Source organism: Labrus mixtus, chromosome 17, assembly GCF_963584025.1.
Source record: "Labrus mixtus chromosome 17, fLabMix1.1, whole genome shotgun sequence".
Classification (NCBI taxonomy): Eukaryota; Metazoa; Chordata; class Actinopteri; order Labriformes; family Labridae; genus Labrus; species Labrus mixtus.
The window spans coordinates 22,042,616-22,067,536 of NC_083628.1; the positions used below are offsets into that span (position 1 = coordinate 22,042,616).

Consider the following 24,921-nt stretch of genomic DNA (forward strand, 5'->3'; position numbering starts at 1 on the left):
CCCCTCCCAACCCTATAAATATATTACAGGTGATTTTTAATAATTATTTTAATTTCCACAATTGATTTTTTTGCAGGTGAGGTATCTCTTCTTCTGCTGATCGATAAATGTGACGTAATCACGAGTGGGCGGAGTTAACGTCCAGGCACCATGGCTTCGGTAGGACCCGAGGTGAGTGTGTGAGGCTTATATTCACCGAGCTTTTACTTTCACATTGTTTTCCGAGCCTTTGGACTCAGGTTTCTCACCGGGAAGAATACATTGGCCTGTAAACATGCGAAGTGTCGGTATGAGAGAGTCGAGCTGTCGTAAATTGTCGCTGCCAGCCTGGAGTCTCTAGCTTTTGTGCTGGACCGGAGGGCAATTGAATGTGCAGGAAGATGCTGCGCCCCGGAACCTGAATGATCCGCTCCGGCGCCCTGTTGGCTCTACTCTGTATTTATGTTATACATGGTCCAGGCTCTCAACACTGTCCTGCTTCTGTACAGCTTTAGCGGTTCCAAAGAAACCAAAGCTAGATTTGAACCCCTTTTTTTAGTAGATATCATTCATGTTTTAGCTGTATCTTCTATCACCGGCTCACTGAATGATAATTTGTACACTGCTGTTTAGCTAGCTGCTAGCCTCCGCGCTAGTTAGCAGGCTGTGCACATTTTGTCAAATCCTAAAAAAAAATATATATTATTATTTTGATCATAATCTTCCTCAAATGATAGAGGGAAGCACCTGTGTTATTCTGAATACTATGACTTAAATGATGATGTGATAATGTGCTGTTATCCTGTGAAGTCGGTTAGCTACATGATAATTGATGCAGTTGCATGAAGGAAACATTGGCTCTGCTCCTTTCAGCCTCCCACTGTAAACATATGGCGCCAGCTCTCTAACCGGCTTTAATGCTTTCTGCATCCCTATATTATGACATGCAACTATTTCTACAGGGGTAGTGCTCCTGGTGCAGGCTTGTCTTTGTTAGCTATATGTAGTTATTGTCATCCAGTGTAGTGTTGGCAGTAACAGGTTGCATTGTCAGCTCACCTCATCATACGATTTTACAAATGCAGAGATAAGTTACTGAATCAAGCGCTTGGATGTAATGGCACTTTTGTGTCTTATGGGTAAGACATGCAGTCTTTGTGTCTTTTCCCCCCTTTCCTTTGAGGGACAGGGTGCAGTGTTGTTCAGCAGAGGTCGCTCCTGCAGCGTTGAGATGATTTCCGCTGTGCAGAGACTGATCTGAAGTCTGTTCTGAAGTGAGGTTTGCGTTGAGCTATGCAGCCACTCAGCACCTGTATCATTATCGTATCTGATTTGTTGATGCATTTGAATAACAGGCGTGGATGGCTTAAAGGGTAATTTCACCCAAATGACATGTCCACCTATCTCAAGTGGTCTAACATGCTGTTTTGTTTCTGGTCAAATGAGGATGATGTTGGATTTCTTCCTGCTCACTTTTTTTTGGTGTTAATGGATTTCAAAGCTCAAACCATTGCAAAAACTTAATAGCATGTTTCTAAAAACCATCTGCCTGAAATTCACATTCACAATCCTTATGAAAACTGTCGACAGAGCAAAAGTGACTGGATCAGAAGTATGGCTCAAACAATAGATTATTTGAAAGACTAAAATTCCAACAAGAAATTAACTTCTTTATTGGAAACTTAAGTCAATGCTTTCTTTATCCATTGATTGATATCTCGCTGTCTGTTCATCTTTTCATACATTCAAATATTTGAGTGTGCATGTACAGTATCTTCTAGACTTCTAACCCCCTGCCTCAAAAATAGAAAGAAATGACTTACTAGAGCCGTCCTTACTGTATATAATAAAAGTTGAAAAGTGTGATTATACCTAGATTTTCTAGATGATTTTGCTATCAATAAATACATAACATGCTGTGTTACGGCTAGTCTGATAAAGCTTTATTTGAATTGGCCAAAGAGAAAACAATTGGCTACTCAAATGCAGATTGGCAGCCCATCAAAAGTGTAAAGATTTAATCAGTAGTGTTTGAACAAAAGGGCATAAATTTCAGCTTGAGTTAGGTGTGTCTTTACCCGGCCGGCACTCTTGTTCAGCTTTGTGTTACATCATACAGGTGTTTCTAATTTCCTGGTCAGTCAGTGTGCAGTGTGGATGTATGGGGTTTGATTCAGCATTCCTTTCTTTTGTGTACTCAAAGGAGACACGGTTGAATGTCAAGAAGTGCTTTTGGCTCATGAATTTGAAGTACGTTGTTGAGGTTAAAATGGCGGTTACTGCCCTCTTGTTCTGATGGTCTACTGGTTTAGCTGATGTCATGAAAAGCGTAACCCATGGTGACCCACATTGTTTAAGGCAAGATTTTTTAAATGTATTAATTGGTTTATATTTGGCACCAGCAATACAATGATTGAGTTTGACCAAAAGATTGAGCTAAATTCAAAATATATCATTGTTGAAAAAAAGTAGTTAAGATTTCATCATCGGGGTCATGAATGTCTGTATCACATTATGGCAATCAATTAAACCGTTTTTGGGAAATTTGACTCTAAACCAAATATGTAGAACTCATGACAGAGTTGGATCAGGGTTAAGGTATGACCTATACTGGCAGGCTTCGTTCATTTGGGATAATGAATGTCTTTATAATCTTAAGGGAGTCCATATAGTACTTGTCATCACGACCCTCTCTCGCTCCCTTGTGGGGGAATTTTCCGTTATCCTCGTGCTGCGTTTACACATCATCGGAGTGAGCCTTCAACACATTTAGTTCAAAGCTTTGTGCAAGTGTGAAAGCACTAATAAACACAGCAATAGATGCTAGAGAACACAACAGTGAGTCTGGGCATTCTTGACTATTAAATTACATTTTATAGACTAGATAATTGATTTAATAAATAATTAACAGATTGAAATTATACAAAGCAATTGTAGTTGTTGGCTAGCACTGCTGAAAACTTGCAACAACAAACAGCTTATATTACACTGGTGTTGTATGATAAAGTATCAGCATTGGCTCTACCTGGCTAGCTCACATAAACGAAGCCTGGGTCTGTTGAAGGTGGCAATGCTGTATGGCTGCCTGTGATGGTGACGAAAGGGTAGGTTATGTAACTTGTCAGTAGGTCATAGGGGCGTAGGAGGTTTCTTCACTGAGCGCTTATTCTTTCATTAGGGCACAAGTATCTTGTGTTTATTTAAAAAAATGCAGAAGCAGACAAAGCCTTTTCATGACACATTGAAGCTAATTGGTAAGTTCCTTAAACCTGTATTCTAACTAACAGCGAGCAGGGGGAGATTTCCTGCTTGCAGAATTAAGGCCTATTTTAACAATCTGTGAATAATATCCAAAGTAAAATCGAAGTTTAATTGAATTAAGGCCGGGTATATATAAGGGAGTAACTATCTTTCATTGGGTTGTATGCGATTTGCTGACTAAATTATTTACACTTTGACCACAAAGGATGCAGCCACCACCGCCTGAAGGCTGGTGGCGCTAGCACTGCTAAAGTTAGCCACACTCAGTTAAACCATTTGACATTGTTCACCACCAGATGCTGTGACCCCATTCGGTCTGAAAGGTAACAAGATAAAAGATAAAGATAAACTTTATTGATACCCCATGGGGGAAATTTTTGCATTACAACAGCTCAAGAAAACAGGAAACAGGAATATAATTATTAAAAAGTTTTGTTATTTTAAAAAACATTAAAAGACACAGTTCATTACATCAATAACTGCACAAAATATGCATCCCCTCAACTTTAATAGATGGTGCATACGGTTGACTGTTTTATTACCTTTAGACAAGTCAACTAGAGGTTAAATGTCCATTTCATCGAGCAGAAAATGAGTTGCAAGGAACATCCCTGATCTGTGCTGAACAATCTGCAGTCGTGGGTGACTGCCTAACTCAAGCCTTCACAATTCAAGTCCACCACAAACTAATGTGTGATGTCACCATTGTTGAGACCATTTCCTTAAGTCTGTGGTTATCGTCACTCAGTTTCTACGAAGCACAATAATGTACTCTATCAGTTATTGCCCTTGTGCTGTCTTTACTTTGAGAACATTTATCAGGCTTTCATCCTCAATGCCAGCTTAATCTGTTATGTCATTTCAGTGACTTCATTTCTGTTGCAAGGCCTGGTAGAGTTGTGTTTTGCTGCCCTTACTGCTCTCAGGCTGACCTGGGACAAAAGGCCCCTCTGTTGAGAGGTTCAGATATGGCCTGATTTTTTTGATTTAAAATGATTTTCTTCTCACTGACATTTGGTTTGCTTCTTGGGCTTATAACTTCGTAATGTGTGCTATATATTCCCCATATTGTCTTTTTTGTGCTCATGAAGTAGCTCTGCACACCGGTTATGAAGAACCAAAGGAGACATACCAAAATATATTCTCAATTGACACAAAAGAATCATCTTAAATCTTGGAAAAATGGTAGTTGTAATAACTTTTTATGGAAGTAATAGTAGCATAGTTACAATTGCAAGACAACAGAATGAATACACGATCTTACTGGTAGACAATTAGACATTTTCTTCTCAAAAACTACAATCAACATAAGCATGAAGTGTGAGGTGAAAACCTTATTTGCATGTTCTGCAGGATTTCACAGTATATTCCTGCAGTCTTACTTGGTAGAGAGTATCTGTATGTTTAGTGTACTCCATTGGATATCTTCACTGACACTGTGAAGTCTTCCAGTTTAAAGAAATGGAGTGGTGTTATAGTTTGAGCTGACTGAGCATGCTCTGTGGAGACCCTCTGAAGAGAAGGACCGACAGAGGGAGCCACCAAGTCACATGACCGGCGAGGTGAATGTGCATGCGGGGAAAGAAAAGAGGAATGAGGAACAATCTGTTCGACACATTCTCGCTCTCTTTCCCTCTCTCTGTCCTCCCCTTCCCTCTCTTTCTCACTCTCCCTCTCTAACTCTCTCTCACACTCTCCCTCACGCACTCTCTCTCTTTCTCTCTGATGCCTTCTTCTTCTCCTCAATGGAGGCCATGAGAAGAAAGCAGGTATGATGCTTCCTGGAGGGACACAAGGGAAAATACATGGTAGATTTTTACTCCTCAACCATGGTGGGCTTTTTAAGTGGTCTGAGGAGATTCACAGTTTGACTGCACAGTTAGGGAAGTTACAATCAATTGGTTTGATGTCTTGCTCTCTTCTCTTTGAGATAGTTTCTCTTCTCGAGACAGTTGCTAATGCCTCATCATAGACTGATTGCTCTTGATTCTTGAAACCGTGGACTTAATCTCCAGGAGCAATGTTATTTCTCTGTTAGCAATGTTGCTGTCTCAAAGAGAGATCTGAGCGTGTTGTTTTGGATCCTGTTGTTTCAGAGTGCTCCTCATGGATTAGCACAGCAGCTGTATGTAGAGCAATCTCAGCACAGGAAATATGTCACTCACAATATGAAGGTCCGACCTCCTGGAGAACAGGAGAATACCCTAGGAGTAGCTTTTTAAATCTTAGATCCATCCGCATTTTTGTCATACCTTTTCTTTGATCACTCCTCTTTGGTTTCTAATGAGATCCCTGGGGACAGGTTGTATGTATGTGCAGTCTGGACTATGTGATTATGCACATACTGGAACATGAGGCTGCACTGACTGCTTATCAATCCATACGATGCATGTTTAGACTGTACTAGGTTACCAGATGCAGGATCTATGTTACCGCTGGGGGTCAGCTCTTGCATTGCTTTATCAGGCCATTTGAATAATAAGCTGCTGGAAAGTTACAGTTTTGACATTTTGATGGATTTTTGGAAGGGACTTTGGACATTTATTTTGTCTTAGATAAGGATATAAGTGTCAAAAGGAAGGATAAGATTATGTCAGGAGCAGTCTACACATGAAAGATTTCTTAATCTTGATTCATAATTAGACGTGGTGGTAAAATCTCTGAGGTTCCTGCTTTGCAGTTCACATGATGGCATTGGTTTTGGAGAAGACAATTAGGTGTCCTACCTGTCCAAATTGTAGACACAAAGTGTCTGGAAAGACTCCGGTTAATATTTAACCTTCCTGACAACAATGTTTCACAAGATGAGTATCATACTTTGTCTAAGAATGTAAACCTAATGGATAGCAGAGAAATGTATTTCCAAGTTGGTTATTTAGACTGCCCATCTTTGAATAACTTGATTGGTCATTTTAATCAGATTGGCCTACAGCCTCATAAAGGACCTTTTTGGTGAATGCCCTAACTAATATTTGTTGCTGTGTGCAATTTGTGCTTTAATACCCTGAGATCATAGTCTTGAATTACTTTAAATTTAATTAAACTAAATTGATTTCCCCAAAAACTTTATAATCCCTGCTTTACTAATTCAGAGCAGCAACTTACTCTTTGTTTTCTTTGACTTTTTGAACTGCAGTTGTGTAAAAAATGGTTAGTTTAAAAAACGTTTTTAACTGATTTCGGTGTAGGCACCTTGTGACTGTGATTGGCAGTAAAAGAGCTGGTGGAGTAATGTGCCTGTGCTTTGTGTTAAGGCTGCTCCGACTTGTTTTTCAGGCCTCTGGCAGTGGTATTTAAATTGTGAACATCCAGCCTGTTCACATTATGGTGAACGGGCAGTGGATGATTGACGCATTTGAGTATTTAGATGTATGATTGTTAAGACTGGACTGTTATATTTTAATCATTGACATCATGTTTTTGCAGCCAGAACTAAAGCCTTTGCTCTTTTCTAACTTCCTTCCATTTTTATTGTGCTGCTTAAGGTTCCTGATGAACATAAAGCACATTGGCTTCACATTTGGAACATCTTTCAGCAGCCCCCATATCCTTAACCACCAGCCTTCAGACCTCCACATTCTCCACCTAGTGGAAAACTGCTGCAATGGCCACGGTGTGTCAGTAAACAATCTGGTTGCGAAATGGCGGAGATCTGCAGACAGGCTTCTCTGCTCCCTTCCCCCCTCCTCTCCTTTCTGTTTCCACTGTGTATGTTCCACTTTCCACCACTAGGGGGAGGGAAAAGGCTGGTGTTTCCTTTTTTGTTACTGGCCTTTCCTCAATCCATGAAGAAAAAGAACTGAAAGGTTTCTTCTTATGTTACTCTCACATGTGCTCGCTAGATTCCTACACCACAGAGGATTGTCTAAGACGTGATGTTCTTTGGGGAAAAAAGTCCTCACAGCTGGCTGTTGGTCTGACCTCAATGCTGTTTGACAAGGTGCTTGGATCAGGGACTGAGGAGCACATGCTTGGTGTATGATTTGGTAAATGTGTCTTAATGGCTCTCTCAGTTGGTGTCTCAATTGTATGTGAATGTCAGGACACATGCTGTCTTTCAAACAAGATGATTTGATAGTCAGAGCCTAGTCTGTTGTCTCTCTGTCTCCTGCAGGTCTTTAGATTGGGCCTTTTCTCTCTTTGGACTATCACATTGTGCACATGCTTTTTACTTCTCACTTGCTATGACCCCAGTCAGCACTTATCCTAGTATGTGTACCTTCACTCTGGTAAGGCCGAGAAGATAATAAACATGGTATTCTGCTAATCAAGGACAAACTGACCACTCTCCTTTGACATCTGATCTTAAAGGCTAACTCAGATAGACAATGGGTGTATTGGTGTTGTTTTTGTTGTTCTCTTGGGCCTCTTATGTCTTCTTTGGGCCCATGTTTCCCGGAGTGAGCACGAGGTTAACGGACTGCTTTGGAGGAAGAGACAGTTTTACATTTCCTGGTGTTGCCTCTTCCTCCTGTGAGATGTAAAGGCAGCCTGTGGGTGGTTTAGATTTCTTTTGAAGCCCTGGCTGAGCATCTACTGCTCTACTGGTTGGCTGAAAGAGAGAAGGGAGAGACAATGAGAGTGCATGGGGGTCGCCCTTATTCTCTTGGCCTGCTCTTTAGATTTTGATTCTGACTAAGACGTATCACTGAAAGGCACAAAGAAGGAGGTGTTTAGCATGCATTCAGTGCATTAATGAAAGATGAGGCTGATACAGATGCTCATCCTTGGGTTTTTGTGGACATTCGATCTGGTTAACAATATCATCAGAAGCAAAAGTGCAGTGGGCTTTGTATTAAAAAGGTTATCCACCAAAAAAAATGTACCTACAGTGTTAAAGGAATGTTTTACGGTTTAGAAAGGAGAGGGGGAACTGTTGCAGTGACTATTGTGAAGTCTCTAGAGTGGTCTCATGTTGTTAGTAATGAATGGGGGACATTTCTCCAAGGTATTCAAGCCCATTTAGTTAAGGTATTTTGAAGGCAGTTATACAAGCTGATAATGTCAGTTATTAAATTCATTTTATTGTGCATTAAAACCACCATTGTTTACTGTAAACTAGTGTGTCTTTAAAAGCTGTAATGGTATTTTTTCACCTTTCAGGGGTCTAAAAAACGTTAAACCTTCTGCTGCTTTTCTCAGTTTTCTTTCACTTTAGTCTTCAACAAATATTCTCATTGTCACTTAATATGTAAACAATATTTCTGCCTAGTCAACAGATCTGTTAGTTTTTGAATGTCTGGTTTTTGTTCATCAACAGTATAAAAAGCCACTATAATCTGTATAAAATGATCAGAGATCTCAACGTGTTTCTGTTTTGGAATTGATTAATGACTCCAACAGTGTATGGGGCACATGAAAATTGTTTTTGCAGTAACTTTCGGTTGATTGACTAATCAAAATCTTTACGCATTGTTTTGAATGTTCTCAAGGAAATAGTGTGTACTCAGGCGTACATCCTGAAGAAGGCTGCACTTTGCATAAATAGTAACTCAGCCTTTTGCACAGCATGCACTGTTCATGCTTTTTGCATTTAAGATTTGACCATGAAATAGCCTCCTGAGTCCTCTGTTTTTAAAATATTGCAACATATTTTTCAGACTGAATGATGTATTGAAGGAGTTATCTGCTGGTTGAGTTAAAATATTGCAAGTAATATAAAGAAGTCTGTGCTCTTAATTCAGTTTCCACTCACTCACTTATGTCTTCTTTCTTTCTCAGCCCGCTGGTCTAGCCAAGGGCAGTTTGGATAAAGGTGCCTCAAACAAGAAAGAGGAACTCAATGCAGCAAGAAACGGAGAGGAGAAGCCAGGTATTAGTTGAGTTACATTTTAAATGGAATAGAATAGTCTTTTATTATATTGTAGTTTGCATTAATTTCTGTTTCATTTTCCTAGATGGAGATAAAGAGTTGGCAGCCAGACTGGGCTCCTCCACTGCAGCTGAGGCAATGCTGAACGGCACCGATTGTGACATGAGGCACAAGAGCCCGACACAGGGCTCCAAAACAGGCAACAAGACTTTACTTTTGGTAAACGAAAACGGCATGCTGGACACAGAGCCGCCGCACGGTTCTGTTACTGGAAGCAATGGATTAATTCTCACCAAGCAGCAGCAGGAGGGAGGCACTCCCCCTCACAGGACTAACTGGATGCCTTCGGGCTCAGTCACAGGGGGACACATGGCCAAACCCTCATCGTCTGGGGGTGCACAGAGTTCAGGTGCACTAAGGACTGACCCCAGTACAGGAACTACATCAGGACAAGGGACATCAGAGACTAAAAATGGCATTGCATCGCCGCCTGTACCAGCTCCAGCACCGATTACAATACACCGAGCACGCAAGACCATGTCCAGACCTGCTGTCAGCCCGGCACAAAAGGTAAACCACCAGAATTATGTGCATCATGAGGTGATCTTGTTGGAATCATTACCACAAGACTGATTAAAGCATTTCCCCAGTTTTTCTAATACTAAACCACAGAAGTACGGCCCTCCATGATTGTGGAATATATCGTTATAAAAAAAATAAACCATTGATCTACTGCCATCACATCCTGTCCATGACCATCCACTAGATTTTGACACCTGGCCGTGGGGAATCACCATTCAGCCAGAAGTACATTTATGTTTTAGAGTTGGTCATTTAAAACTGTGACTAGCTGATAACATTGTTTAAAGGTGGTTTTCCATCTCATTCAAAATGTGTTGGATTGGGCTGAGGTAGGACTCAGCCTGCCTGCATGCCAGTCCAGTTCTTCCAAATCAGACAAAAAAATAATAATCAAAGGTTAACCCAAAAGTCAACTTGACTTGGTCGAAGTTCTTGGAGAGGTTTTACCTCAGAACTCAAGCGGCTCTTTTACGTATAACTTTTAATTTCAATGACCTGGATGTCTGAGAGACTTCACAAACAGACACTGATAAAACACTTAACTTTTTTTAAACTGTTTTTTAGCTTTCCCCCCAAGCTATTGCAAACAGTTGGAAGCTAAGTGCTGTTTAATAAATCTTTGTCTCCTGAATTACTATTTCCATCAACTGAATCTCAGCAAACACACCGAAACATCTCGAGATCTGAAGTACAAAATGTGTTCATGTACTCATGTAACCATTGTTTTGGTCAATTAATATTTAAGGTCATGGATATTTAATGTGACCTGGTCATCTAGGCTCAAACTTCAATAAACATATGACAGCCTTGATGAGGTTCTGTATTCACATGGACTCAGGGTTCAGAGAACAGTAACATTTCATGAAGTTGTGCGGTGAATATTACCTGAGATTATGCAAGACTGCATGCTAGTCCAAACATTTTTTTTGCTGCACTCTGTGACAAAATGTACTAACAAACAATATGCTTCTCGCTCAAAATTGGAAAAAATATAAGCAAATGTAAGCAAATCTAGAAAACTCAAGTGTTGTTTTTGCTGTTCCATATTTTGTTGGGGTGTTTGTTTAGGCATAAAAAATCTTCCAATAACACTTATGTCGAATGCTGCAACAATTTGATTATCGACTTTTGGTCCTTGGAAGCCAAACTTCTAATTGGAAATGCATTTTTAATTGTCAATCCTGACTCTTAAAAAGACAAAGATTTTAAGTAAATCCTAAAGGGCTTCACTTGACATTACAGTGACCATTAATGATTGTGGTTCTCGTCACCCCTCAGCTTCTTAACAGGGAATTACGAGAAGCAAAGAACGCCAAAATGGAGAAGACGGACACTCATGTTTCACCTGACGCTCAGAAATCCCCACAGCAATCCTCTGTTCAGAACCATCTACCTCAGAGTCGACCGGATACGCCAGCTTCAGCTCAAACAGCTTCATCCACCACACCAGCACCTCCACAAGCACCTCCACCCGCTACACCACCTCCTTCTGCTACAGCTCCCCCAACAGACCCTGCAGCTCAGACAGCTCCTTTAGCTCCTGCTGCTCCTGCGGCACCTTTGACTCCTGCAGCTCCAGCCAGACTCCAACTGGGTAAGACTAATAACACATGACAAAAAGTGACCTGCAGTAGAATAACTGAGGGTGTTCTTGGGTTCCCAAAAAGTTATCAGTGACTTTCTTGTCTTTTTAACAGTTTAGTTGTAAATTTGTATTTGCTCTTGCTGTAGGGCTTAACTCGGGAGGTTTGTCGTCCCGTAAGAAGAAGAGGAGGATGGGAACATACAGCCTGGTTCCCAAGAAGAAATCCAAAGTGCTAAAGCAGAGATCCGTGCTGGAAATGTTTAAGGATCTCCAAAACTCTGCAAAGAGCCAGGAGGTGTGTACTCCTCACTTTTATCAAACAAACACAAACAAGGTGATGCCTTCATGGCTGACATCTCTTTTGGAGCACAAGGCAAATTATAACCACTTCATTAGGGAAGTAAAAAAAATGATATTTTAAGACAATTCTGATCTTGGTTTTATCATGTCTCACAGACAAAAGAGGTAACAAACATTAATGGTGGGAAAGTGGAAAATGCATCTGAGGAGGAAGAGTCCGAGGACGTGGAGTCTGAGGAAGAGGAGCGGCAGCGCACAGCAAAAGAACCTGTCAGTGCCGTTCAGGAACAAAAACCAGAACCCATCGACCAGGTAGGAAGTGATTTTTTTGCTCAATGTCCACACACTACATGGGAGCATTTTTATGTAATGCCAAATGCAGAACTCAAGGAGACTGTCGATCTCAGTAATGTTGCATACACATGTTTACTGTGTGTAAAAAGTGGTGGAAAGTATGGAGAGAACGATTAACAAGTCAGGAGCTTAAAAAGGCAGAGTGTAGAAATAACTATTGATCTCTGTTTCCTGTTTGTGGTGGAGGTGGAAGATGAGCTGGAGAGTGAAGAGTCTGGAGAAGAGGAGGGAGAGGAGGAGGGCACTGAATCTGACTTGGTAAGACCCATTAAAGATCCTCTATACTCCACCTCATTTGTCTTCTGTTGATAATGCATTTATTTCCCTCTGTATTTGAGCATTTCTTTCCCTGTCCGTCTCAGAGCACAGAGTCTGCACTGAAGAAGAAGTTGAAAAAGAAAACAAAAGCAGACAGCGCGTGGCTGCGACCTTCCAGGAAAGGAAAGAGAAGGATAAAGAGCAGAGGTGAATTTCCTGAAAATAACATGCCTTAATCAGTAAAATGCATATTCTAAAATATGTGCATATTATAGATATTTAAGTCCCTCCTACACCCTCAAATATACTTTGAATTTCCAAATGACCAACAGGGTACACCATGCACAGCCAACCTACGTTCTCAGGTGCTGCTCAGTTGCAGGAAAATACAATGAAAAATAAATCAATAATCCGTGGCTCACTGAAAATGACTTTACTGTAACTTTATTATGAGCCAACAACGCGTTTCGCCCGTAGATTTCTCAGATCCGCTCAGCATAATTTCAGTGGGCCACTGATTATTGTTTTATACTTTAAAATTCCATTTGGACCCAAGCTTATTTTAATGGCTTAAAATGTCACTCTCAAATGTTTTAATTGTCACAGGCGTTCTATCCGGAAAAGTGCCTTCATGATAACTTTCAGAAAATGTAAGCTGATGATCCAGCAGATGTCGCCCTTGAGCACCAGCATGAAACCAAAACAACTCGCGCTGCATTGTTGTGTTAGCATGCTAATGCTAGTGATCTTTATTATGCTCGTATCTTCGCACTGCATGTAAATTTACCTGAAATGAGCGTGATCTAGAAACACAGTTAAGCAGTGAGTACAGTATGTTATTCTTCTTTTCTGTAGTCCCTCAATTAAACAACTTTTATTCGTGAGGGGAGGAGCCGGGAGGCCATCCGGGCGATGTAAACAAACTGAAGATAGGACTCGGAAAACTCAAAGACAGTCATTACTCAATGGGTGTCGCCTAACATGACTCATTTTCCTATTACTGTTGCAGAGAATGGCCTATCTATCTGTTGCTTAGCTTCAAATTAAGAAAACACTTGTTTTTCTTTATTTGAAACTCAGGTTTATGACAAAACCAAACATTTGTTAAAACCCTCTGATAGATTTAATGTATTATCTTATTGTGGCTGTCTGTTTACTGATGGTAAACATTGATGTTAACATTTATGGTTACCTTCATCTTCTCAGAAGCAGAGGGGGTGGATCAGCCTCATGGCTCAGCTAATGTCCAGGCAGGCGACAAGAAGTACACAAAGATTGTCTCAGCTGAGTCTGCCATCCTCAACAAGCCAGCAGCGTCCTCACAGAACAAAGGTGAGGAAACCAAGAAACGTGTTGTATGCGATCCTAATAATTAATTCATCTGTTTGACCTTCCATAAACATGGACTGGCAATAATTAGCCCAATTGTCATCAGTATCTGACGCAGCTATTTCAGGCAGGATTGGACTGATATCATTATGGGACTGGGACATCCACTCTTCTCAAAGAAAAGAGAAGAAAAGAGAAAAAAAATACAAGTAATCCCTTAGTTTGCAAGTAAGCATGCAAGTACAATGCATATGGATGTCAGGAAACTGTAGCTATTAGTGTCTGTATCTAAAGACCTCAGACTGTCTGCTAAACAGATTGTTTCTCTCTCTCTCTCTCGATACAACAGTAGTTCCAGGTTGGTACAGCAGACTATTTGTTTTTAAATTCAATCAGTGGGGTGTTGTAATTAACTTAACTTCTTGTTTCATACCACCCAAAATGAGTTTGTTTGGACTGACCAGGTCAGATTTGTAATTTTGCCATGTGACTCTGTGTCCAGATTTAACCTGATTTAAATCACAGTTCTCAGACTTTATTCTTCTTAACTAAAGCAACTTTTGTGGATGAAAGTTAAGAGGGCTACTTAGATTTGATACAAACCTTTTTGTACTTATCTTGAGGTAAATTTACTCAGTCTGACTTTTGTACAGTCACTTCAGGGTCAGCGATCGAGGAGGCTCAGGAGCTTCCGCTCTGCAGCTGCCGCATGGAGACACCCAAGAGTCGAGAGATTCTCACGCTGGCAGACAGGAAGTGCATGGCCACAGAGAGCGTCGATGGACAGCTGACCCGCTGCCAGGGTGCCATACTGAAACATGAAATGATGCGTCCCTCAAACTCGGTTCAGCTGCTGGTTCTCTGTGAGGACCACCGCAACGGCATGGTGAAGCACCAGTGCTGCCCCACCTGCGGCTTCTTCTGCAGGGCTGTGAGTAACATGTTGCATATCTTCAGGCCTTCACCTGAAAATTCATAGCCTTACTGCAGGAGAAAAAAATATACTGTTATAGGACATGACAGATAGTAAAGAATCAATCAACACAGTTTGTAACAAAATAATTCCCTTGCCAGTTTTTGCTTATAGAAAGACCTTTTACTCTGTTGTCTTCTTCAGGGGACCTTCATGGAGTGCCAACCAGACGTCAGCATCTCTCACCGTTTTCATCGTGCTTGTGCCTCAGTGCTCAAAGGTCAAAGCTTCTGTCCTCACTGTGGAGAGGAGGCCAGCAAGGCTAAAGAGGTCACCATCGCAAAGGCTGACACCACCTCCACTGTGCCCCTTACACTCACACATGGACCTGCAACGCCGGGGGTCGTCGAGGGACGAGCAGACACCACCACTGGCGGGTAAACTAAATATTCAGGGGGGGGTTTGACATCTTCATAGAAGGGTGTATGATTTTCATGTGAGGATAAAATGCTTGTTTATATTGATTATACTGAATAATGTATGTGATAAATGTAAAGGCAGCAGCAGTTTGAGAAATATAGCTTTTTTTAAATAAATAATTTTGCTTATTCTTTTGAATAGTGAGGTCCAAAGACAAGTCATTCATTCAAAAATAACAACTTTCATCTTTTTTCCCAGCTCTTCTCGTCTAGCTGCAGGGGCTGAACTCAGCGGCAGAGCCGACAGCTCACATTCAAATCGTTCCTCACATGGATATGACACTTCTGCTGTCCCTGGGTCATCCAGAACCCCAACCATGCAGGCTGGAACTGGAACCACAGTCCATCAAGTAGCTCCAAGAGAGACTTTAGAAAGTCTGCTATTAGCTCTGGACACAGAGAAGTGAGTTTTACCAGAAAAGTGTCATCTGTTTTCATTTTGAACGACCAAAGCCTCAACAGTCCTTTCAAATTATTTTTCTGTGTTTTTGCTCAGGCCTAAGAAGCTGCGTTTCCACCCAAAACAACTTTACCTCTCAGCCAAACAGGGAGAACTCAAGAGGGTCCTGCTCATGTTGGGTATGCTTATCTAACTTTACACTTTTTTTGAATGCCCCTGGCAATTACTTTCTTATTTTACCCTCTGTTGAATAAATGTATCTGACAGATGCATGCTGTGAAATGTGTAAATAACTTTATACATTCAAAACTTGTTAAATAGAAAACGATAGGTGATACATCATTTTGTAAACTGTTCTCAACCTATGATTATTGTTCTTTGTTTTGGTGCAACTTAAATGTAACAGTTAGAGGGTTGCCCAACTGTAAAAGTTGTATAGCAAGGGTAGGAATAATAAGGTTGTGTTTGAGCCTGCACCTCAGTTTAATCCCTCATCGTATTTTATTTGCCGATCGAAAAGCTAAATAGTTTCCTTCTCCATTGACTTTCCAGTGGATGGTATCGACCCTAACTTTAAGATGGAATCTCACAACAAACGCACGCCGCTCCACGCTGCAGCAGAAGGAGGATTCAAAGAAATCTGTAACATGCTCGTACAAGTAAGACTCTTTCACTGATCGTACCCAAGTCCTGCCCTGTAGAAATACTTAAGGCAACCCCTCTGAGTTCTAATATCTCCCTGTATGTCTGTGTGCCACGTTAGGCTGGTGCAAACTTGGACATATGTGACGAAGATCAGCGGACACCTTTGATGGAGGCCTGTGAAAACAACCACATGGAGACAGTCATGTATCTGCTGAGGGCTGGAGCCAGCGCCACACACAAAGTAATCCTGCACCTTTATCTCTGGGTATCAGAGGTTCCACCAGCCAGCTTCAACAGCCAGCAGCTATCTGAGCTAAAACAGCATTATTATTATGATACTTTACTTTAAAACGTTTAGATTCAAGACATTAAACTGGGGAGTTTAAAATTGTATTATTTCATCACATGCTTATATTTTTGTCAATTTTTTTTGTGTTGTTTATTTTGTGAAAAGTTAAAAAAATTCTCTTCTGCTCTTAGGATGTTGAAGGGTTCACCTGTCTCCACCTAGCGGCAAAGTCTGGTCATTACCAGATTGTTGAGCACCTTCTGTCCACAGGATTGATCAACATAAACTGCCAGGTTAGAGCTTTTACATTACTTGTTTTGTTTGTGTGTATCTGATTACATTCTCCTCTAGCTCTTTATCGCTGTCTTACTGCACACACATGCTCATGTCTGTTTTAGTAGTTGAAATCATACAGCTTAATTATTATAACTGTCAGAATCAAGTCATTTGTTCTTGACATTTCACCTTGCGGTAATGATACATACAACAGTATGATGCATGTACACAGTAAATGTACCCATATACTGTATGTGATTAGTACTGAGATATGTCAAGGGTAGGTAGATATTTGGTATTTTTTAAAGTTAATTTATGTATTGTAGTTGTTTTTTTTTGCTTGGAAACTGGCTTGGCTCTGTCCAAAGGTGAAAAATCAAAGGTGCTTGTTTGGTATTTGTTCATTTTTGGCAGAGCCAGTCTAGCTGTTAACCTCTGCCTCTTTTATTTATACTAGGCTAAGCTAAGCTAGCAGGCTGCAGGCTACTCATGCCACTTGTCACATTGCAATAGAAGAATAAAGTGCATTTTCCCATAGATTTCCTGAAGAAAACAGGATTATCAAGTTTTCCTTTCATGGAGAAAAACCTGCTTCAGGATGCAGGTTCACTTTCACTTAAGCTTCTGGTTCATTTGTGCAGAAGAATATTCTGTCAAAGCACTATGGTCTTAGCAGAGATCTACAACTGGATTGAACAGCCAAGCAGAAACTAATATGATTGTAGAGTGGCTCCCTTTGAGGCACAGTGTTTTATTTTCTTCCCTCAAATGCACTTTGAAGCCAGTAAATTAGATATCGACATCTGTGGAACATATGCAGAGCTCTTAGAAAAAACTGCACTGCGTCTGATGTGCCTCTTTTTTAAAAAAAAGTCTGACCTTGCTGCATCTATTAGGAGAGCTTGGATGTACTGACAGTCTCGCCTTGGATGAACCGAGTGGGTAGTAGTAATGGTTTCTATTTTAAAATGTGTACATGACATTTAAGATTGGCTAAGAAACTGTTTTTCTTTCAAGGTTCTTTAGGAAATAATTGTTATCTTGTTCTTGTTATGAGCTTCACCTTTATTCAGCAATGAGCAACCGGTTTGCTGAGTTTGAATGTGTTTTTTTTTTTTTCTTTCTCTCAGGATGATGGAGGCTGGACTGCGATGATCTGGGCAACAGAGTACAAGCATGTGGACCAGGTGAAGCTGCTTCTATCCAAAGGAGCCGACATCAGCATCAGGGATAAGGTATGCTAAAGATCCTCCCTGCTCTGTTTTACACATTTTACACAGGAATCAAATACTGTTATCGTTGGTTCTGTTATTTTGTCTTCTAGGAAGAGAACATCTGTCTCCACTGGGCAGCCTTCTCGGGCAGTGTTGACATCGCCCAGCTGCTCCTTAATGCCCGCTGCAGTCTGCAGGCTGTGAACATCCACGGCGACTCTCCTCTGCACATCGCTGCCCGGGAGAATCGTCTGGATTGTGTTACGTAAGTTAAATGCTCCCAGAAAAAAACAAAACGAACTTTTAGAGAAAATTGAAACATTCAACTTTCTTTCTGAGCTGTACTTGAAAACATGAGACTGATTTCATTCAGTCTAATGAAATTTGTAAGGTTTTTTTTGGTCGTGGCTTGTTGTTGATGATCAGTGTCTCCCTAGGCTTTTCCTGAACCAAGGAGCAGATGTGTTTTTGAAGAACCGTGAGGGAGAAACTCCTCCAGACTGCTGCGGCCACAACTCGAAGGCCTGGGCAGCTCTGCAGGCCAACAGGAAGGAGAGAGACGCCAAGAACAGCAGGCTTGCTCGAACAGAGGAAAAAGTCCTTCACAGGTAGAAAATAAACTATCCTGTGTGTCTCACTGGGAGGGATTAAACAGGAAAAAGCAAGGTTAAAAAGCAAGGGTTGTATTGGGGTGAACGTGTCACGAGGTGGAGAGATAAAAAAAACTATCCAGGAATGCCTGGTAGAGTTACACGTCTGTGCGTTTAAGGGGAAAAGGCAATAGACTTCCCATTCCCCTCCATGGACATGGAATTTGTTTCCCCAGTGCTTCTGCATCAATTTCTTTTCTGACGTTGACAGCCCCTAACCAGTGTCTTCTCCTTTCACAGTGACATAGCTCTCGGGCAAGAGCGTGTCCCCATTCCCTGTGTCAACTCTGTGGACAGTGAACCTTATCCAGACAGCTACAAATACATCCCTGAAAACTGTGTCACCTCCCCCATGAATATCGACAGGAACATAACACACTTACAGGTGAGTTAGAAAGCATTCTATCTGGTATTTTAAAGTATCTAGATTTTCCTTCTGCACATGGCAGTTTGAAGTGACAACATTTTTTTCCTTCTACCCTTTGTTTCAACAGTATTGTGTTTGTAAGGAGGACTGTTCAACAAGTATCTGCATGTGTGGACAGCTAAGTCTGCGCTGCTGGTACGACAAGGTAAGTCAAGATTGATAAAGTAGACCGTTCTTTTACAAAACATGTCCTAAAGAATGTAGGCACCTGATTAATTTAAGATGTCATTGGAACAATAATTCCATAAATAAACCAACATCAGAGAGCTGGCAAAAAGAAGGACACATTTAGTGTAGCCTCATGTTTCTTCTGTCTGGGCCAAATCAAGATCACAACTGCAGACCATCATGCACCTCCTTTCTGTACCCTGTACCAACTTGTTGCTCTTCTGAAGTCAGCCTTCTGGTTTCAGTTTTTGCATGACCATTACAAAGGACTGGATCTAAAATGCTTTGATAAAATAAGCTGTTTTCACACATACACTCCTGAACTTTTCAGGACAGCCTGGCCCTGAAATCTGCTCTTTCTCATATGTCCCTCACAGCAGGAAGTTCTCCCTGTCAGACGAGAGGTTGAACCCTCAGAGGAGACATGAGTATAAAAACTTTGCAGGAATCCAAGAGGGTGGACAAAGCGCCAGCATTCACTATGACAACAGTTTTTTTCTTTATATGAATGCTGTGTTGGAAATATCCACAGTATCAGTAAACCAGAGGGAAAAATGGAAAGAGGATTAAATGGCTACGTTTGTTCTGGTGTGTCAGGGTCAAAAGATGCCTTGCACAATTTATAAAAAAAACAGCAGCAAGCCCAAAGTTTAGCAGCAGGATCAAAACATGGAGACTTCTCTGAGAAACAAAAAAACTATTATTAAATGTATATTTTTTGATTCTGTGTAGGGCGGCCGTCTTCTACCTGAATTCTGCCACGAGGAGCCTCCTCTCATCTTTGAGTGCAACCATGCGTGTTCCTGCTGGAGGACCTGTAAGAACAGAGTCGTACAGAACGGCCTCAGGTAATCACATTTCATCTCGACGTGTTTACCAATAAAATAAAATAAAGTAATCCAACCCTCTTTTGCAGACAATTGCAGATGTTTATCTTTCCTTATCATCTTTGCTACTATCAAGGATTTGTTTAGTCCGTAACACAGATGATCTTTACATGCATCTAAATACAGATGTTGGAAGAAATCTTAGAAAACTGTTAACTTTAAACAACTGATGAGCTGGAAGCACTGTGAGGATGGGAGGATGGGAGCACTGGGAGGAGGATATATTCAAATGCCTTGTGTTAATATCTTGTGTAATTAAGGCTGTGAGCTGATATATTGCAGTTTTAATTGTATTTTCTAATTTGTCTAAAGGTAAATATCTATTTTAAGGAGAGAAAAAGAACTAACTTAAGCTGTTTTGGATCCTTCAGGGCCAGGCTTCAGCTCTTCAGGACCAGTAAGAAGGGCTGGGGTGTCCGTGCACTACAAGACCTACCAAAGGGGACCTTCATATGCGAGTAAGTCTCATATACAAGTAAAACACTGCTGAATGTGTAGTCAATTCAGCGTTTTGAGACTTTCTTTCAGTGGATATTTGCTTGCAGTCTCAAAAGAACTCAGCACAACTGCCACAGCTTTCTTCCTTTCCAATCCTCCCATTTCAAAACATGTATTTAGCAATCTGGCCTCCACACAGAGGAGGTATGTTGTGTCACTTTTCTCCTAATTTAAAAAACCTGCAACTCTCACATGCACAGTCTGTATGTCCTGCCAGATGGTAGCAGCTCACACTGTGAGTGCGGCAGACGAGATGCATAGTTTTCCCTTCTGGTTTCTGGTGTTCAGAAGTGCGGCCGATGTCACAGAGGCCTTTTGAGATTTGTCACTCATGTTTCTGCTCATGTAATTAAATATTGTGACATTTAGGTTTCTGCGCAACATTTCCTGTTGCAGTTGTCTTGAGAAACAATTTCCTGGTCTGCTTTAAAAAGAGTTGTCACAAGCTCCAGACATTTGGGGGACCATCTCTCTGTCGACTTGAAAAAGTGTTTGCAAGTACATTAACCTGCTGTGCAACATGCAATATCACATTTTCCAACCTGTGCAGCAATCGTGCAGGGAAATAAAGACTTTCATCCTGTGGTGTATAGAGGATATTATCCTATATGAATCTATCAAGGGAAATTACATTTCACACTCTGTTGTTGAGACTTGCTACACACACACAGGCAGTAATAAACAAACAGTATCCTATGGTCATGCACTAATGAAGAGATGTCAGAGTGAGGGGCGTCACATGAAAGAGCACCAGAGCAGTTTGTGCTTTGCTCAAGGGCACCTGTCAAAGTCAGAACCAGAGTATTTCCAGAGTGTGTCTGCACCGGGATTTGAACCAGCGACCCTCCAGTTCTCAACCCATGTCCATACAGACTGAGCTCAGTCGCCTTCTGTAACCATATGTACAAGGAACAACAGTGGTGACAATATCCATGGGCTTATATTTCCCGCTGAGTCTTGCTTGAAAAGATTCAGAGGTGACATTTGTCTCAAAACAGAATAAATTAAAAAGTGAAATATTTTCAAAGATTTAAAAAAAAAAAAAAAAAAAACATCAAAGGAATGTGAAATCTTTGAAGCTGAGTATCTCATGAGTGCAGTCTTCCCAAATGAAACCTTATAATTCCTTGATCATGAAATCTTGACGTGTTTTAAACAACATCTGCATAAAAATGTGACGTTGAAGTGTGAAGCCTCTGACGGGTCACCTGCTTCTGAACAGGTACGTCGGAGAGATCATCTCTGAAGCCGAAGCAGAGATGAGGCAAAATGACGCCTACCTGTTCAGCCTTGATGATAAGGTACAGCACTGAAACAAGATTTTAGAAACACCTTATGGAGACAAAATGTTCTAAACTGACTAGTTTTAATGTAAAAAAGAAAGTTCTCTATGTAAAGCCTATTACATGATTTCTCTTTTATTTAATCATTAGTTCTTTATTTTGATAAGCTGCACATGCAGAATATTCCTAGCTGTGCTCTCACTGCAAATTTGTTTTATTTTTGACTCTGGCTCCTTCATTTATTTTGCCTCCCAGCCACAAGATCAATACTGCATAGATGCCCGTTTCTATGGAAACATCAGCCGCTTCCTGAATCACATGTGCGAGCCCAACTTGTTTGCATGTCGAGTGTTCACGACGCACCAGGACCTTCGTTTCCCACACATTGCCTTCTTTGCCAGTGAAAACATCAGGGCTGGAGAGGAGCTTGGGTAAGACTTTTTTTTTAAAAGCATGCTGTCATGATGTCTTTTTTCTTGATTATCTGGACACAATTGGTGGAGAATCCACATAGAAAAGGTTTGTTTTTATTCCTGATTGAAATTTCACTTTATTGGCCACCATGGTAGTAGTTACATTTTTCTCCCAAGACTTGGTACATTTTGGTCTAAAAATGACACCACAAAGGCTCAACCTAGATATATACCGATAAACACTTAAATTAAATGACTGTATCGATGAGTGGGAGTGACATTTAATGAAATTAACAAGTTGTTGTTTTTTCCAAATCTGATAGAGGTAGATAAAGGCAGGTTTTGTTGAAATAATGGTACTTGTCTAAAATCATTTGCTGTTTATCATTTCCCTCCCCCCTTCAGATTCAACTATGGTGACCACTTCTGGGAAGTCAAAAGCAAGCTGTTCAGCTGTGAATGTGGCTCTTCTAAGTGCAAGTACTCGTCAGCAGCCATGGCGTCGCTGCAGGCCGACAGCACACCCGAGAACCAACAGCAGCCCAGCGCGTCCCCTGACACCAGCTCTTCCAACAGTCCCTCCAGTCCCTCATAAAACTGTCCTAACACTAAGCACTGCTGCATGTACACAGGACTGACGGACACACGGCGGCGCCTGTCTCCATCCTACTCAGACTTTTAACAGAGAACTTGTACTGTATCTCCACTTCTGATTAAAACAACCGACCACTGACCTTTGGGGGGGGAAACCTGTTAAACGCTGCCACATGGAACCAGATGCACAATCTAATCCTGGAAAACATACTGTCCCTTCATTCCACCTTGTGTGACATGAACAGCAGGGGGCAGCATTATCACACACAACAAGTGTCAGAGGGACCGTCAAATCTAGTCTTTACATTTCATACATAACTTTACAGGGGAGGAGAACAGGGCATATGGTCGTCTTTTACTTTTTTTAAGAAACTAGGATGATATGTTCAATGGCTTTTTCCTACGGAGTCGTGATCAAGGTGTATTCTGGTTGGGGACGAAAGTAAAGTTGTCTTTTGCAAAGACAACCTCAGCTCACAGCTGGGTTTAACTTGTTTGACCTTTGAGGTCGTTTATCATGAACCATTCCAACAAAATTAGCTGATAATCGTTTAATTATTTTGCCACCTTGTCTCCGTGTAAATTCATCTTTGCTGCAGAGTTTGAACAGACGTGTCCAACATTCATCATCGCCATAGTTTAATATGAATCAATTAATTAACAATTGTGTGAAAGTCACAAAGCAAAGAGTGGACTGTTTTTAATTTACTACTCAAGTGAGTATAGATTATCTGATAGAACGCTGCTTTACCGTTCCTCAGAAGTGAGGTGCCTCTAGTCTGAATAAATTGGCTGACTTTTTACTAAGCATGTTTAAGGGGATTTTAATGTGTCAGATATTTTTGCCACAGTTGTTAAGAATTGATTAAAGTAAAAATGGCGTTACAAAAAACCCAAGAAAATGGTGCTGACAAGGGTTATTCCTTTTTATTTTCATTTTTACTACCGAAGTGAACATAGTTTGTAAAATAAAAGAAAACTATTACGTTTTTTATGTTTAATTTTAAGTCGTTTTCTAATTGTAGTTACTGTACTTAGGCTGTTTTTAATTTTGTTTCTTGATTTTGCTGACAGAAGCCAACCCGTCTTTTTAAATGTTGTACGTAAAGCAGTGACTGTTGTGCAAAGTCTTGAAAGATATAATGGAAAAAAAGGTTAAAATGCACTTCCATAACTTTCTGTTACATATTTCTGGACCGTGAACCATCCATCTAATTGGTTGTATCTTTTTCAATAAATTTACTACTAATGCATTTATTCTGATATGCTTTAGTTGTTCCAGTTTCTCTCGGAAGGAAGGTCTCTTTTACTAGAAATTGCATTACTTCTTTCTATAGCTTAGTAATATTTAGCTTCTTATCATGTCGAGTGCAGACACATTACTGAAAGATCTCCAAACGACAGCCTGCAGTGAGTTCGACCCCTGCACAGACAAAGCAGCAACTCGGTTTTGACAGGCGACTCAGAGCTCAGATGTGCAGATGCAGCTGCAGCTGCAACATTGAATACCCTGACACTTTCACTCTGTTTTCTATGATGAGTTTGGATTATCAAAGCATCATGTTTTTGACTTGGTTTTACAGCTCATTTCAAACTGATATAAAAATCAGTGGTAGGAGTAGTTATAGCTAAAGAATAATTTAGTTACAGGTCAAATGATCATTTTAAACTGGCTAAAAGGTGTATGAACAGCTTAAACAAGTCTGCTTAGTAAAGCCCTATTCTTATTTGACGCTCTTAAATTGTGTAATTAAAAGATAATAAAGGCCAAAAACGGTTGTTAAAAGTGTTGCACAACCATGGTGCTCCAACACAGGTGTTCTCAGTTGTCAGTTGGACAATGGAGTCATGGTAAGCATTTGCATAAATAACATCTCTCTTGGATAAACAGGCCTCTTGAAATAACTGGCAGTCATCTTCCCAAATGTAATGATTATGTTTTTGTAAAGACCTTAGTGATGTTTTTATGCTGATACGATCTATAGCCATTTAATTAAATACCCAACCCATACTGGACAGCATTAATGCAACTATCAGCAGCCCTCCACCCAATTAGCACACCACCTTTCAACTAACCAGACGCCCAACAACTAAAATGCCAACCAGCTATCATGTTACCAAAGACCCAGTACAGTAGAACATGGTAAAGAAAAACTCTTCAGGCAGACATCTTTCGACTTTATCTATGCCATTTTCCCATTAACAGTAAATGTAAAAAGATATTATTTTTCATATGCTGATAAAGACAACAATCCAGACAGATTAAAGAATCATGGCCACCCCAGGCTGCCACATCTTGAATGGCCCATTTGTACAGACGACTGT

General features: G+C 40.7%; 1 protein-coding gene across 2 annotated transcripts; it reads left to right on the forward strand.

The window, feature by feature from the left end:
• The first annotated feature begins 126 nt into the window (after window positions 1–126).
• Window positions 127–23,849, forward strand: ehmt1b (euchromatic histone-lysine N-methyltransferase 1b). Of its 2 annotated transcripts, none has more exons than XM_061061027.1 (26): window positions 127–171; window positions 8,962–9,052; window positions 9,138–9,622; window positions 10,913–11,228; window positions 11,366–11,514; window positions 11,676–11,831; window positions 12,060–12,131; window positions 12,236–12,338; window positions 13,338–13,463; window positions 14,114–14,391; window positions 14,578–14,810; window positions 15,052–15,255; window positions 15,349–15,431; window positions 15,805–15,911; window positions 16,016–16,138; window positions 16,378–16,479; window positions 17,593–17,697; window positions 17,787–17,941; window positions 18,114–18,284; window positions 18,567–18,711; window positions 18,821–18,898; window positions 19,654–19,769; window positions 20,180–20,266; window positions 21,529–21,607; window positions 21,845–22,020; window positions 22,408–23,849. In XM_061061027.1, the coding sequence occupies exons 1-26, from the start codon at window positions 151–153 to the stop codon at window positions 22,595–22,597; spliced, it is 3,951 nt and encodes a 1,316-aa protein (XP_060917010.1). In that variant the 5' UTR covers window positions 127–150; the 3' UTR covers window positions 22,598–23,849. The 2 variants fall into 2 exon arrangements, with proteins under 2 accessions (XP_060917010.1, XP_060917009.1); XM_061061026.1 differs by lacking the exon at window positions 127–171 and adding an exon at window positions 4,894–5,009.
• The last annotated feature ends 1,072 nt before the right edge of the window (window positions 23,850–24,921 follow it).